Source organism: Gossypium arboreum, chromosome 4 (genome assembly GCF_025698485.1).
Source record: "Gossypium arboreum isolate Shixiya-1 chromosome 4, ASM2569848v2, whole genome shotgun sequence".
Classification (NCBI taxonomy): Eukaryota; Viridiplantae; Streptophyta; class Magnoliopsida; order Malvales; family Malvaceae; genus Gossypium; species Gossypium arboreum.
The window spans coordinates 121678830-121694864 of NC_069073.1; the positions used below are offsets into that span (position 1 = coordinate 121678830).

General features: G+C 33.0%; 3 protein-coding genes across 3 annotated transcripts; all 3 read left to right on the forward strand.

Moving 5' to 3' along the window:
- The first annotated feature begins 940 nt into the window (after window positions 1–940).
- Window positions 941–2323, forward strand: LOC128291692 (uncharacterized). The gene is made up of 3 exons (XM_053026882.1): window positions 941–1177; window positions 1284–2045; window positions 2133–2323. Exons 2-3 carry the CDS (start codon window positions 1294–1296, stop codon window positions 2185–2187), a joined length of 807 nt encoding a protein of 268 aa, XP_052882842.1. The 5' UTR covers window positions 941–1177; window positions 1284–1293; the 3' UTR covers window positions 2188–2323.
- A 626-nt stretch (window positions 2324–2949) lies between these two features.
- Window positions 2950–5216, forward strand: LOC108459157 (ankyrin repeat-containing protein ITN1-like). The gene is made up of 4 exons (XM_017758514.2): window positions 2950–3095; window positions 3188–3963; window positions 4055–4515; window positions 4632–5216. The coding sequence occupies exons 2-4, from the start codon at window positions 3204–3206 to the stop codon at window positions 5175–5177; spliced, it is 1767 nt and encodes a 588-aa protein (XP_017614003.1). The 5' UTR covers window positions 2950–3095; window positions 3188–3203; the 3' UTR covers window positions 5178–5216.
- Window positions 5217–11821: 6605 nt separating this feature from the next.
- On the forward strand, window positions 11822–15061 carry LOC108459158 (ankyrin repeat-containing protein ITN1-like). Its single transcript, XM_017758515.2, has 4 exons — window positions 11822–12125; window positions 12221–12997; window positions 13092–13561; window positions 13665–15061. The coding sequence occupies exons 2-4, from the start codon at window positions 12241–12243 to the stop codon at window positions 14241–14243; spliced, it is 1806 nt and encodes a 601-aa protein (XP_017614004.1). The 5' UTR covers window positions 11822–12125; window positions 12221–12240; the 3' UTR covers window positions 14244–15061.
- Window positions 15062–16035: the final 974 nt, after the last annotated feature.

Consider the following 16035-nt stretch of genomic DNA (forward strand, 5'->3'; position numbering starts at 1 on the left):
GATTGTAAATGTCTATACTTCAGCCAATCAAAAACACTACTCAACCCAAACTCTATAATTACAGGAACATTTACCTTCCACATCTCCGTTGCAAATTTAACAGCCATTACTACCGCTTGCTCCACTCTACACGCACCACATTTACTAGAAAAAGAAGCCGAGACCACTCCCTTTTCGTCCCTCAACACCCCTCTACAACCCGCAACCTTCTCCACAACTACTCTAGCCACGTTAAATTTCAACTAACCCGTAGGAAGATGATCCCAAACACAATCCTTATCCCTCCCCAATTTTCTACCCAACTTGCAACCCTTAGGCCGTCCCCACCAATCAACCTCCGAAAATATACAATCATCATGTACCGATTTAGCCCACATCAATGATCTCATTTTTAATTGAAAGATTAAAGAATCAGTTTGGTATATAAATGTAATTATTTTCATTTATAGCTAAATATAATACTATAATTTGATTTTGTGTTGATAAAAATTAAGGATGGACGTAATACATTGAAATAATCAGTAATCAAAATTGTCATTATAAATACAATCAAACTTAATAATTAAAATACATCTAAATTTAAATAGATAAAACTAAAATCAGAAATAAATATAAAATTAAACAAAACCTTTACGTTGTTATATAATAGTTTAAGTATCATTAAATAATATAAAAAGTCAAAGTCCTTTTAAAATACTAATTAATTAATTAGGTAATGAGTGTTCCATTTGATCTTATCTTATATTATAATATGCATATGAGATTGGCATCTGCTGCTTGGCTGGAAAGCTTAAAACTAGTTGGACTATTAGTAAATAAATATTTGAAACATTATTTTTCTTGAAAGGTGGACTGATTTTTAATAGGTTCACTAATTAATCAAAATTTAATAATGCAACTTTGTTTTAGGGCCATTTGCTTTCCATTTCCTTACAACTAAGTCATTCAATAATAACTAACATGATCAAAATTTAGTTTGTAACAATTTTCTCAGCTACCAGACACTGTACACCCCATTTTCTTCCATTCTTCTCCTTCTTTACAGTTTCCTTCAAACCAAATTTCACCATAAAAAACTCCTACTTTTTCACTATTACTATTACTAAAGTGTTCAACTATATATAGTTATCATTTGTAGGTGACTTGAATGGCGGATTTGCAAGCAAGTAACTAACTGGTATGGCATTTGGTAAATTTCTGAATTTGCAGTACTTTTTTCTTGAGCTTCGAATGTTTCAAGCTAATTAGTTCAATTTTGTTTGGTGTTATCCTGGAAAAAATAGATCAACAAAAATGGAACCTGAGGAGCCTGAAGAGAACATTACTCACATGGATGCTTCGCTGTATAAGGCAGCAGCAGAAGGCAACATTGAAGTATTCAATAATAACCAGGGGCTTCAACTTGAGTCGCTAAAGACCCTAAACCATGACAACGTGCTCCATGTTAACTTGGCAAACGAGGAGATTGTTGCCTGGCTTTTTAACAGATTTCTCTCAATACTGGAATTCCTCCCCGTACAATATGTATCATTCAATCGGTATTTGAGATTTTACATTACTATGATAAAAAGAGAAAAGAGAACAGGTTTTATCGAACAAATTCTCACCAAGTGTCCGCCACTGCTACTCCAAACGAATGCTAAAGGTCAAACTCCTTTGCACGTTGCAGCAAGGTATGGACATTCTGCTATTGTGAAACTTCTAATCAAGTCTTGTGCAAAAGCTAGAGGTGGAGATTTAGAGAAGCTGGGAACGGATCAAGTAAATGCAGTGAGGGAGATACTGAGGATTACGGATCAGGAATCCAACACGGCTTTACATGAAGCAGCACGGTGTGGCAATGCTGAAGTGGTAAAAGCATTGTTGGAGTTTGAAGACCCTGATTTTCCGTATTCTGCCAACACAAAACAGGAGACTCCACTTTACATAGCAGCTAGGAAGAGAGGATCTGGGCGCTTGTTGACTCTATTATTAGATAATTTCAAATCAACAGCTCATGGCGGCCCCCACGGTAGAACAGCTTTGCATGCAGCAGCTACATGCAAGTAAGTTGTTGAGTTAGTTCCATTTTTTTTTAAATTTTGAAATAAATAAAGAACAGATCTATTGACATTCTTTTTGCTTGGATTTAGGGGCAATAAGGGTAATATTAAAGAAGAAGGGGAATTTGACGAAGAAAAGAGATGAAGATGGACACACCCTCACCATTGTCATTAATTAAATTTTATTTGGTGCTATCTAGGAAGAAATAGATCCCATCATCAAATCACATTATTATATTTGTTAAATTATTTTTAATTATTAAAATAAATATTTGAAATATTTTTTTCTTTCAAATCATCAAATTAATATTGAATAATAAAATTTAATTAAAAAACAAAGTTAATGATAAAATTTAATAAATTCAAAGTCTAGTAGTAAAATTCAAAATAACATAAGAGTTGAATGAAAAATTTACTCATATTTTCAAAATATAATGTCAAATATCAATGAAAACAAATAAGTATAGTAACCAATTTCAATATTCACCTATAGTACATTAATGATTTTAGTAACGAAAGTACTTTATCTATATATCATTGGTAGTTTAAGGATGTAATTAGAATGTTTTAAAGTTTGAGACCAATTTAAATTGAGGATCATATTTTGTTGATGTTTGGTGCAATTAACTCAAATTAAGTAGACAAATTGGTTAAAATTCTGAAAAAATAACTAATAATTAAAAAAATTAAGTCAAATATTGATTGTTAATAATGTGTATTTTATATCTTTTGATTGAAATCTATAAATTTTGTTGAAGCTGTATTCTTATGGTAATAATGTTGTTTTTGATTAATTACCACAATAGGTAATTTTACCAGCTTTACTTGAACACACAGCAAGAATAAGTTAGTAGAATGTTGTTTTGTTTAAAGTAAAAGTGAAAAAAAGAATAGCATTGTTGAGGATTATGCAATGCCAATGTGATCCAAGTAAGGAATAAAAAAATATATAAAGGTGGTTTCTTTATTCTATACTAAAATGTTTATGAAATTATACATAGTTGTCATTCGTAGGTGACTTAAATGGAGGATATTCAAGCAAGTAACTAACTGGTATGGCATTTGGTAAATTTCTGAATTTGCAGTATTTTTTTTCTTGAGTTTCAAGCTAATTAATTCAATTTTGTTTGGTGTTATCCGGGAAGAAATAGATCAACAAAGATGGGACCTGAGGAGCCTGAAGAGAACATGATCACTCACTTGCATCCTTGGCTGTATAAGGCAGCGGCAGAAGGCAACATTGAAATATTCAATAATAAGCAGGGGCTTCAACTTGAGTCGCTTAAGACCCCAAACCATGACAACGTGCTCCATGTTAACTTGGCAAACCAGGAGGATGCTGCCTGGCTTTTTAACAGATTTCTCTCAATAATCACATTCTTCCCCGTACAGTATGTATCGTGGTACCAGTGTTTGAGTATCTTCATTACTAGGATAAGAGGAGAAAAAAGATCAGATTTTATCGAACAAATTCTCAGCAAGTGTCCGTCACTGCTCCTCCAAACGAACGCTAAAGGTCAAACTCCTTTGCACGTTGCAGCAAGGTATGGACATTCTGCTATTGTGAAACTTCTAATCAAGTCTTGCGCAAAAGCTAGAGCTGGAGATTTAGAGCTGGGAAAGGATCAAGTAAGTGCAGTGAGGGAGATGCTGAGGATTACGGATCAGGAATCCAACACGGCTTTACATGAAGCAGCAAGGTGTGGCAATGTTGAAGTTGTGAAAGCATTGTTGAAGTTTGAAGACCCTGATTTTCCGTATTCTGCTAACAAAAAACAGGAGACTCCACTTTACATAGCAGCTAGGAGGAGAGGATCTGGGCGCTTGTTGACTCTATTATTAGATAAATTAAAATCAACTGGTCATGGCGGTCCCCACGGTAGAACAGCTTTGCATGCAGCAGCTATGGCTGGAGATGCAGGTATGTTGTTGAGTTTTTTCAATTTTTTTTTTTAAAATTTTGAAATAAATAAAGAACAGGTCTATTGAAATTTTCTTTTGCTTGGATTTAGATGCAGTAAGTGTAACATTAAAGAAGAAGGGGAATTTGACGAAGGAAAGAGATGAAGATGGACACACCCCTCTTCATTATGCTGCACACTTAGGTCGTAGATTCTCAGTTGTGAAAGAACTGTTAAAATGGGATGTATCAGCTGCTTATATAGGTGATAAAAAGAGGGGGATGACACCCCTTCTTATGGCAGCCAGGCAAAATAATGTTGGAACAGTGAGAATGATTCTCTCTTTATGTCCAGATTGTTCCAAAAAAGTGGACAACAACGGTTTGAATTTACTTCATTATCTGGCTTTTAGAGACCCTTCCTCTCCATTAAGGCGTTCTCTTTTCAAGCTTAGTGGTATTGAAATTGTATATGGATCAATTAGAAATCTAATGGAGTTGGAAGGTGTCTTTGGAATGACACCTCGAGAAGTTTATAATGCACTTCGATATGAGAAACATCATCATAAACAGGTAGGTGTGTGTACATATTACATTTCTATAGCTATGGTTTTATTAATATTTAAAATTTTGAATTAACATATTTAATAAACCTACAATACAATCGCCTAATGTGGGTGGCATGGCAGAAGCAAATCAAAGAATTGTTGGAAGAAATTGAGAATGATCAAGTGGCGGAGGAACCAGTTCGTCTCTTTGACGTACGAAATAATACTACAAAAAACTTGGAGAAGACAAGAAATGCTCATTTAGTGGTGGCAGCACTTATAGCCACCGTCGCATTCGCTGCAGCAATAACTGTTCCTGGTGGTTTGAAGAGTGAAAAAGGATCCGAGCAAGGCACTCCTTTTCTAATTCATGAGGCAGCCTTTAAAGCATTTGTTGTAACAAACGCATTGGCCTTTATTTTCTCTGTTTCTGCCCTCTTCATCCACTTTGGGGCTCTGGATAATCTATTATCAGGATTTAAATTTTGGCGTGAAACAATTTCATATCGAACTACAGCTGTTTCTGGGCTTCTTGGCTATGCAACGGTGGCGATGATGATTGCTTTCAGCATAGGCAGTTATGTGGTCTTAAAACCTTCCCACGGACTTGCCATTTTTTCATATCTCATCTGCCCTGCCTTTTTACTCTGTATGTGGGCAGTCTTGAATCCTTCAATATATATGTAAAATATAAATATGTTAATATCATTTTATCATTGACTACAATGTTGTTCCAATTCCTAGTAGAAAAAATTTAAAATTCTTTTTAAAAAGGTAATTTTGGGTCTATGAAGTAGATGTAGAGAAAAATGTTTAGGTTCGAGAATTGGTTACACAATTAGAAAGTTTTTGTATCTTCGTGACGCCCGAAATTGGCACATTGTTAAATATGTGTTGTCTACATTGGTAAATTAAAATTCATGTCTCGGTATTTAATTATGACCCAAAGTTTTGATAAATTAAAAATAAATATATTAAATGAGTGAATCGAATTTTTAATGGAAAAAATATAATAAGGATCAAGATGTAGCATTTTGAAAATTCAGGGGCCTTTCTTGAGGTTTTCCATTTTATATTTTTATCATATATAAAAGAAAAAGTTATAAATTTTGAAATAAATGGGCTCACAGCCCAACATGTATTACACATATGAACAAATAAGAAAACATTTGGGCCCAAATCAAATATTAGCCCAAAGTTCAAAAACATTCCACTTTTAAAATTGTGAAATTAAATCCAAAAGAAAACAATTAAACATTTCAAAACTAATAAACATTAACAAAAATTGGATCCCCTATCCACAAATTAAAACTCGAATTCTTGTTACTTAGGGATCTTGGATGAAATTTAGTGTCTACAAAAGGTATCAAGCCTCAAATAATTTAAATTTCATAAAAATATTTTAAAATAAAAAATAATTATAAAAAAAAAACACATGAAGTACATGTGGATTGCCATTTACGTTACCATGTTAAAAAACTTAATAGTTTAGTTAGTATTTTAATTAAAAAAATCTTGACTCTTTTTAAAGGATTGATGGCTAAATTCAATTCTTTTTTAAAAGGCTGAGGGTCAAATTTTAAGTTATTTCGTTATTAAAAGTGTTAATTTAATTATTAAATGGCACGTAACTTTAGAAAGTAAAAACTAGAAATAAAGTAAAATTGAAAAAGAAAACGAGCCGTAAAGCAAAAAATTATGTCACATATGATCTGATCTGTCATTTAATAGTTAACGATTTTAATAATGAAATGACCTAATTGATATAACATCAATAATTTCGAGATGTAATTAGAATGATTTGAAATTTAGAGACCAATTTAAAATAACTATCATAATTTGAGGATGTTTAATGCAATTACCTCGTTCAAAAATTGGAAATTTAAGTATTACCTAAATTAATTAGTGTATATATATTTTCTACCATAATTCTTAAATATGGAAAACAACTAATTATAACTAATTTAAAAGCAAAACAAAACATTAATCCCTTAAAAACAAATTTAATGGTTGAAAGAAAGTTGCATCTTATAACTCCCACAAATGGAGTTTCTTATGGTGCATCCCAATTAAAATACAAAGTTACAACAATAATAATAATTTAAAAAATATGTGTTATTAGTCTAGACTAACGCATTTTTGTCTCTATTTGAGAATAAATCCTATTTCAGTAGTCAAAACAAGTTATTTCCCCTTATTGGACATTAGACAACATAATATCGTGATATGAACCACTTTCTCATCATGATTCCATAAGCTATGAACTAGACATTTAGATTACTAACTAATAGAAGTTGTCTTTTGCATCCAAATTACAATGTGTATATAATATGATTATCTTTGAACTATTTGGAGTGTTTTGGAGATCTGCTTATCCAATCCATATATAATATGATTATGTTTCTCATTCACAAATTGCCAATATATCACTATGATATGAATGAAATTGTATTCTATGTGAACTATTATAGCATGTTTAATTTCTAGCATTAATGATTTGTTTATATGTTGTATGCTTGTATACTCATTGAGCTTCAATAAGTTTACACTCCTTACATATACCTTGCAGATAAGTAGTTCGCAGGACTAGTGGTGAAGCGTGGCAATCCAGTGATCCTACGCAAGGCAAGTCCCTTCGAGTATGTGACGTGTTTTTCAAATCTTAAGTGGAAGACAATGTGGGACTATTTCAAGGGATTAGAATTAGACATAGACTTTTAAATAAATTTTGACGAGTTGTAAACGAACATTATGGACTGTTTAATTTTGGATTTTGGACTTTATAATTGTTTGGTTGAGTGCATGATTGATTGGATTTTATACATGTTGAATGTTTGATAATTTGATAATTTTACCAAAGGAGATCATTGAGTATTAAGGTACGTCCTTATACCTCCTATTTGATTGAATCAAAGTGTTAATTTAGAATGCATGAAATAGAGATAATAACTTGTGAATAAATACCTGTGAGCCAACTAAGCGTAACTTGAGCTAGGGATCGCAGGATGATAGGACCACGCCATAACGTGGAGTTCACCAATTTTAAGAGTTCACCAGTGTGAGTGAGCACGCCAAACAGTAGGGGGTTCGCCATAGTCAATGTACACCAAGATAGAGAGTTCGCCTTTGTTGGTTTTTTTTCACACAGGAAGAAAAATAGAACCAAGCTATCTGGATGAAATATGAAGCTCTTGTTGAAGCTAGAGCAACAAAGCAATAATTCTGGATAAAGTATGAAATAAGTTTGAGATTCAAAGACTTGAGAGTTGCAAGGATAACAACAAAAAAACAGAAGCTAAAAAATGAGAAATTGAGAGAGCAAATTTTTCTATCTATTTACAATAATGTATGATGTACATATATAGTACTATTACATTTGAATAACAATATTTTTAACTTGAAGAAGAGAACAAACATTAAATGTATCCTAATGATATCCTAGGACCTTTCTAAAACTGGAAAGACTTGACCATCTTTATCCAGTCAAAAAGTTTTCTGTCAAATCATATACAGGTTGCTTGTTACAAAAACGTACTTCATCCGGACAACATACGTGCATTTGTAGCTGCTGTATTTCATCCGGGTAACATACATACTGCTGTTTGTTGCCACCTTTAACAGCCTTGTTAGGTAGGTTCGCCAAATAAAGGAGTTCACGAGTGTGATATCTAGGCAGTCTATAGTTATTAAAGGAGAAACGTTGTCTAGTTTGCTAATGAAAGGGGCTCGCCAAATAGATGAGGTCGCAGGGTAGGATGAGAAACCAAGGTGCTCGCAGGGCAAGTTGCGAGTTAAGTGTCACAAGTAGGTCGTGACTTGGCGCTCATTAGGCATTTGCGAGCTACTTGGGGTTCTAGATGGGGTTTTGTCACGAGGTGGGTTTGCAAGGGTCTAAAAATTGAATTTTTTTGTGTTTTTTTTAATGGTGCTTTTAGAAAGTCGTTTGCGAGCTGCTTAGGGTTCTAGATGGGGGTTCGTCGCGAGGTGGGTTCGCAAGGGTCTAAAAATTAATTTTTTTTTTGTGTTTGTTTTAATGGTGTTTTTAGAAAAGCATGGGATTATGATTTTTTTTATGATTTATGTTGCAAACATATGGTGTGCTGGTTGGATAATGTGTTTTGAGGTGTTTTTAACGGGTAGTCACTTTGGTGGCTAATGTGATATTCGAAATTCGAGTCAGACTGTCCCGGCTGAGTTTGGGGCACCACAAAAAATGTTTTCAAATTTGATTGATTTTACTAGGCCATTTGGGTGGCCAATGTAACCTAAGTCCATTCATATTTATAAATGGTTAATCCACGCCCATTTTAAGTTTGTCTATATTATTTTTAAAAATTTAAAAATATATATTTATATTGTTTTTAATTAATATTTATATATTTGTATATTTTTATCTACTAAAATTTTATATATAGTTATTTAATTTTTATGTGATATAAATTATATAATATATAAAAGTAACATAATAAAAAAATTACTAACTTAAAACAGGTTGGGTCGAGTTGGGCTCTGGCCTTAAATGTTCAAGTCTAAGCTTCACCCATATTTTAAATTGGCCTAATTTTTTTGTCCAAGCCTATTTTTCGATACGTTTGGAAAATTTCCCAAGCTTCCTTTACAATAGTGCACTTATAAATGCATTTGAACTCTTGCATGTCAATACCATAGAATATAGCATAGAGGGCCTTAGAGTTTGCATTGGCAACTCTTTTTTCTTCAGTAATTCATTCAACCTCAATTTTAGGAACTTTTTCAGCATTAGAATTAATAGTAAGAGCTTACATCATGATTCCATGGCCATGAACTTTATAATTAGATTACCAATTAATAGAAGTTGTCTTTTGCATCCAAAACAACATTTGTGATTTAACTTCCAATCAGTTTAAACATAGTTAATTTATGAATTAATATTTGCTTATACCATTAGCTTATGCATGCGAAACTATTGAAAACAAATGTAATTTCATCATTTTAATAGTCTATATTATTATAATTTTAAAGGATTAAATCAAATTGTTATAATTTTGAGAGTCAAAGTGTAATTTTACCATTACTAATTTAAAATTTTATAAATTAAAAGACCTAAATAAAAAATTCATTTTAAGGGTGGACCAAGACCTTGCCAACCACCTAGCTCCGCCACTGATACATAAAATAATGAAAAACATCAAGTACATGAACATGCCCATGATAATCGAAAACGCTATAGTAACTCCCTTACAAGTACATTACATGCATATATAGTTATATATAATTTGAATGTCTTAAGGGTTTTAGAGAAGAATACGTAGCTTTTATTTCTTTTAGGTTTGTCTTATTTTTTTATATTATAAGAAAATGATTAAACTTTAATTTTGCCTTTACACAATGCTGAAATTTGAGATTTAATCTATATGCTTTTTTTTAACATAATTTCATCTTTCTACTTTTATACCGTCATTAGTTAGCCTAAATAATTAATATTGTTAACTATTTTAATCAAAATTTTGATGCCAATATTTTTAGGAATACTATTCCAATAAAAAATATTTTATCATGACGAGTTCGAATGAATGTTTTAAGAAAAAATTATAAACATTTTCAATATTATTTTATTGTTACATGACTACTAAGTATTTTTTTAAATTTCAAATATCACACTAGTAAATTTAAAAGAATAATTTTAATAGTAGCAACGATTGGACCTAAAATTTCAAATCCAAAAAATAGAAGGTCCAAATTTCTAAAAATAAAAGTAAGCTTAAATTATATTTTGTCATTCAAATTTATATTACATAATTGAACACAAATAAATAATAAACCCTTCATGAAACGTGAGACTCATATTAATTTATGATTAGATTAATGGACAATTTAGCCCTTGAATTTCGCATCTAATACCTACTTGGTATTTATTTATATAAGTATAATATTTTTTAATTTCATTATCGGTATGTATATATATTAGTAAGCTATTCTGACTTGGTCAAGAATTCATTCAATTAAATTGCAATTAGAATGACGAAATTAATAATATATAAAACATATTTAAAAAATACGAATTTGATACATATATTTTCAACAATTTAGTAGTTTTTATTCGATTCAAAAACAGAATAAAAATTTAATTTTTGAATTAAATAGTTCGAGTTATTCAGATCAACTCAAATAAAAATCAATTTTTTTTGTTTAACTTGAATATAAATTACACAATTCGAGTTATCCGAAAATCTAAATAAGACAAGATAAAACTACGTCGTTTTAATATGTTTTTATTTATTATTTTGTTTAATGAAGACCATATGTTAAATGACAAGAGTTTAACTAATTTTGGGTTAATATACCATCTGATATCTGAGTTTGATTTTAATGTTTAATTCGATACTTGAGTTTTTCAGTCTCAATTTGGTACCTAAATTTGGATTCATGTGGCACAATGAATATTTGACACATGTGTTCTAGTACAAAAACAAAGGTAGTTAATTGAGATAAGAAAAAAAGCTCAGGTGTCAAATTAAACATTGAAGCCAAACTCAAGTACTTAACTAGAAAATAAACCCAAATACTTACGTAACAAATAATAAATTTTAATTAAAATTATAAAAAATGTTAGTCAAATGTTGAATATAAGAAAGTACATAGCAAGAGTATCACTATTGGAGATTATGCAATGCTAAAATGTTCAAGTAGGGAATTAAAATATATTATGGAGCTTTCAACAATTATGGAATTAATTAAATTTTGTTATAATTTCATTAGTATGTATATCTATTAGTAAACTATTTTGACTTAGTCAAATTTAAACATTCAAAAGTCAAATTCTTTTTAAAATACTATTAATTAAGTTCATTATGTTACTGTTGCTTGGACAATAATTTTTTGGGGTCAACTTTGACATCAATAATTAATTAATTAGTTAATGATTCTTCCATTTTATCTCATCTTATATTATAATATGCATATAGGAATCACATTTGCTAATATAAAATGGGTGGAACGTTGCCTGTGGCGGATTTTGTGATTGGTGTCAATCCTGCTGTTTTGAATACCGACATTGGTCGTGCTACGGATGATCCAACGGTGGATGAGAATGGGAGGAAGTTACCGGAGATATGGTCAAGGTGTCATACAAAAACACCTTGATAGAATCTTCAATTACATCTAATTCATCTCATAAGGTGGAGGATTTTGAGTTCTAGAAGGGTGACGGAGATGATTGACGGGATTTCATCGATTATAAAATACATATAAAAATATAAAAATGAGGTAAATCATTTTGGTCTTGGGATTTTCTTTGTTGTAAGAGTGAAAAGAAAATCTAGGGTTTAGTCTACATGACTCAACAATAATAACATGCTCAAATTTTAGTGTGTAACGATTTTCTCAGCTACCAAACACTGTCTTCGAATAAAAAAAACATAGGGCAGCATTGACTTGACCACAAAGAGCTGTACACCCCATTTTCTTCCATTCTTTTTCTTCAACTCTTCTCCTTCTTCGCAGTTTCCTTAAAACCAAATTTCACCATAAAAAGACTCCTACTTTATTGACCTCTAACACTATATATTACTATTACTGAAGTGTTCAAGTATGAAATTATATATAGTTGTCATTTGTAGGTGACTTGATGGAGGATAGCAAGCAAGTAAGAAACGGGTAAGGCATTTGGTAAATTTCTGAATTTGCAGTATTTTTTTCTTGAGCTTGGAATGTTTCAGCTAATTAATTAAATTTTCTTTGGTGTTATCCAGGAAGAAATAGACCAACAAAAATGGGAGCAGAGGAGCCTGAAGAGAACATCACTTACATGGATGCTTCGCTGTATAAGGCAGCAACAGAATGCAACATTGAAGAATTCAATAATAAGCAGGGGCTTCAACTTGAGTCGCTAAAGACCCCAAACCAAGACAACGTGCTCCATGTTAACTTGGCAACTGAGGAGGATGTTGCCTTGCTTTTTAAAAGATTTCTCTCAATAATCAAATTCTTCCCTGTACCATATGACTCATTCTATCTGTCTTCGGCTATTTCCATTCCTACGATAAAAAGAGAAAAGAGATCAGATTTTATCGAACAAATTCTCAACAAGTGTCCGTCACTGCTACTCCAAACGAATGCTAAAGGTCAAACTCCTTTGCACGTTGCAGCAAGGAATGGACATTCTGCTATTGTGAAACTTCTAATCAAGTCTTGTGCAAAAGCTAGAGATGGAGATTTAGCGGAGCTGGGAATGGATAAAGTAAATGCAGTGAGGGAGATGCTGAGGATTAGGGATCAGGAATCCAACACGGCTTTACACGAAGCAGCAGGGTGTGGCACTTTTGAAGTGGTGAAAGCATTGTTGGAGTTTGAAGACTCTGATTTTCAATATTCTGCCAACAAAAAACAGGAGACTCCACTATACATAGCAGCTAGGAGAGGAAACAGGGGCGTGCTGAGTATACTATTAGATAAATCGACATCAACAGCTCATGGCGGCCCCCGCGGTAGAACAGTTTTGCATGCAGCAGCTATGGCTAAAGATGCAGGTATGTTGTTGAGTTAGTTCCAATTTTATTTTATTTTTTATTTTGAAATAAATAAAGAACAGGTCTATTGACATTTTTTTTTGCTTGGATTTAGAGGCAATAAGGGTAATATTAGAGAAGAAGGGGAATTTGACAAGGGAAAGAGATAAAGATGGGCACACCCCTCTTCATTATGCTGCGCACATAGGTGGTAGAATATCAGTTGTGGAAGAACTGTTAAAAAGGGATGTATCAGCTGCCTATATAGGTGATAAAAAGAGAGGGATGACACCCCTTCTTATGGCAGCCAGGCAAGGTAATGTTGGAACAGTTTTAAAGATTCTCTCTTTATGTCCAGATTGTTGTGAAAAAGTGGACAACAAAGGTTTGAATTTACTTCATTATCTGGCTTTTAGAGACCCTTCCTCTCCATTAAGGCTTTCTCTTCTCAATCGTGGTATTAAGATTGTATATGGATCACTCAAAAATCTAATGGAGTTGGAAGGTGCCTTTGGAATCACACCTCAAGAAGTTTATAATGCACTTCAATCCGAAAACAGTTCCAGGAATGATCATCATAAACAGGTGTGTGTGTTTATATTGCATTTCCATGGCTATGGTTTTATTAAAATTTTAGTTTTAATTAACATATTTAGTAAATCTACAATACATGTGGGTGTCATGGCAGAAGCAAATCAAAGAATTGTTGGAAGAAATGGAGAATGATCAAGTGGCGGAGGAACCAGTTCGTCAGTTTGGCTCACGTAATGTTTCTACAGAAAGCTTGGAGAACACAAGAAACGCTCATTTAATAGTGGCAGCACTAATAGCCACCATCGCATTCGCAGCAGCAATAACTATTCCTGGTGGTTTGGAGAGTGGAAAAGGGTCAGAGCAAGGCACTCCCCTTTTGATTGATGAGGCAGCCTTTAAAGCATTTATTGTAACAAATGCAATGGCCTTTATTTTCTCTGTTTCTGCCCTCACCACCCACTTCGGCGTTCTGGATAATCTATTATCACGATTTAGCTTTTGGCGTCGAATAGTTTTATATCGGACTCGGTCTGTTTCTGTGCTCCTTGGCTATGCAACGGTTGCAATGGTGATTGCTTTCAGCACGGGCAGTTATGTGGTCTTAAAACCTTCCCACGGACTTGCCATTGTTTCATATCTCATCTGCCCTGCCTTTTTTCTCTGTATGTGGCTAATTTTGAATGCGCCATTGTTTCATTATCTCATTTGGCCTGAATATAAAAGCATCTTTTAAATAGAAAAAATTGAAAATACCTTTTTAAGAAGAAAATTTTGGCCTGCCTACGAAGATATTTTTTTAAAATACAATATAAACGCATGTTGATTGAAGAAAAAACTCGTGGAAAGTAATGTTATTATCACCAATAGTGAAAAGGAATGGGATGTCGAGGGCTCGAGGCACTGTCTGTTGCGGAAGAGGTGATGACTCTTACAACTGTAACACCCAATGGAATTGATTATGAGAACGACTAGATTGTTGATTCGGGCTACTCAAATCACATTACTGGTGATAAGAAAAAGTTATAGAATCTAACGTCAGTTTGGCATGGGGAAAGTTGGTGTGGAGGGGAAGTGTTGAATATCAACACCAACTTATAGTGTTGAATTCCACATCATTTTGGTAAAAAAAAAAGGGATTGTGAGTTTATATAAAAACACTATAGTAACTCCCTTACTAGCAAAAGATTTCCGATAATATCTTAGAAACCCAAAACGTTGAGCTTGACTCCTTAAAGAAGTGGTGATCAAGTGGCGGTGGAACCAGTTCTTCCCATTCGCTTGTTGTTGAAGTTGGCATGCATGCAGCAGATAAAGCAACCAAGGAGCAGACCGTGAAACATAAGTTATGCGGATGAAGTATGAAGAAGCAGATCAAGCTGCTGTAGTATTTCCGGATGAAGCACATACAGCTACTATAGTTGATGCTACTGTTCAATTTCAGTTTCATTTTGTTACTTTTGTAATATTTTGTAACTTAGTTAAATTAAAACTAAGTAGATAGTGTATTTAATGCATTCGGTGCTTATAAGATTGATATATCAGTTTATCTAATTTTACAAGTTGCAATTTGCAAGTTGTGCAAGTTGCAATGAAGCCTAAAAATAGTAAGTGAAACCTATCAAAGCTGACCAGCTTATGACTGGTATATGTACTGGCAGTATGCCATTTTTCAATTTAATGAATTTCAATAGAAATCATTCCTGAAAAAATACTCTCTCAATTTTTACTTTCTTTTACCAAGTAAAATTTTGTTTTGTTTATCCTGAAAATATAGAGCCCTTTTTGAAAGTTTAATCTTCCTTCATTCTTTATCCGGATTAATTACGTTGTTGCTCAAGTTTACACTGAGCTTCATACTTCATCCGGATAAAGTATTCAAAACCCAACAATTGGTATCTAGAGCCTTATTCTTAGTGGACCTGTCATATTTCAATTCTTACAACTATGGCTTTATCAGGCTTCTCACCAGCTGTACCACTAGTTTTTAATGGAGAGGGCTACCACATTTGGGCAGTGAAAATGAAGACCTACCTGCAGGCATTCGATTTGTGGGAAGTGGTCAACTCAGATGTTGAACCTGAACCACTCAGAGCCAATCCAACAGTGGCTCAGATCAAGCAGCATGCTGATGAAAAAATAAAGAGGCATAAAGCTATGTCATGTATCTAGAACAGTGTATCTGATGTGATTTTCACAAGAATCATGGCTTGTGAGTCACCAAAGCAGGCCTGGGAAAGCAGGCCTGGGATAAGTTGAAGGAGGAGTTCCAAGGGACTAAAAGAACAAGGCAACAACAGTTACTAAATTTAAGAAGGGACTTTGAAAACTTGAAGATGAAAGAGGAAGAAACTGTCAAGAAGTACTCAGACAGAATCATGGCTATAGTAAACAGCATAAGGCTACTTGGAGAACAATTTAGTGAAGCAAGAATTGTAGAGAATGAATATCCCGAATTAGGGCCTAATCGGAATAGTGGTTTCGTGACCACAAATCCGAGATAGAAATAATTATTTTATAATTATTTT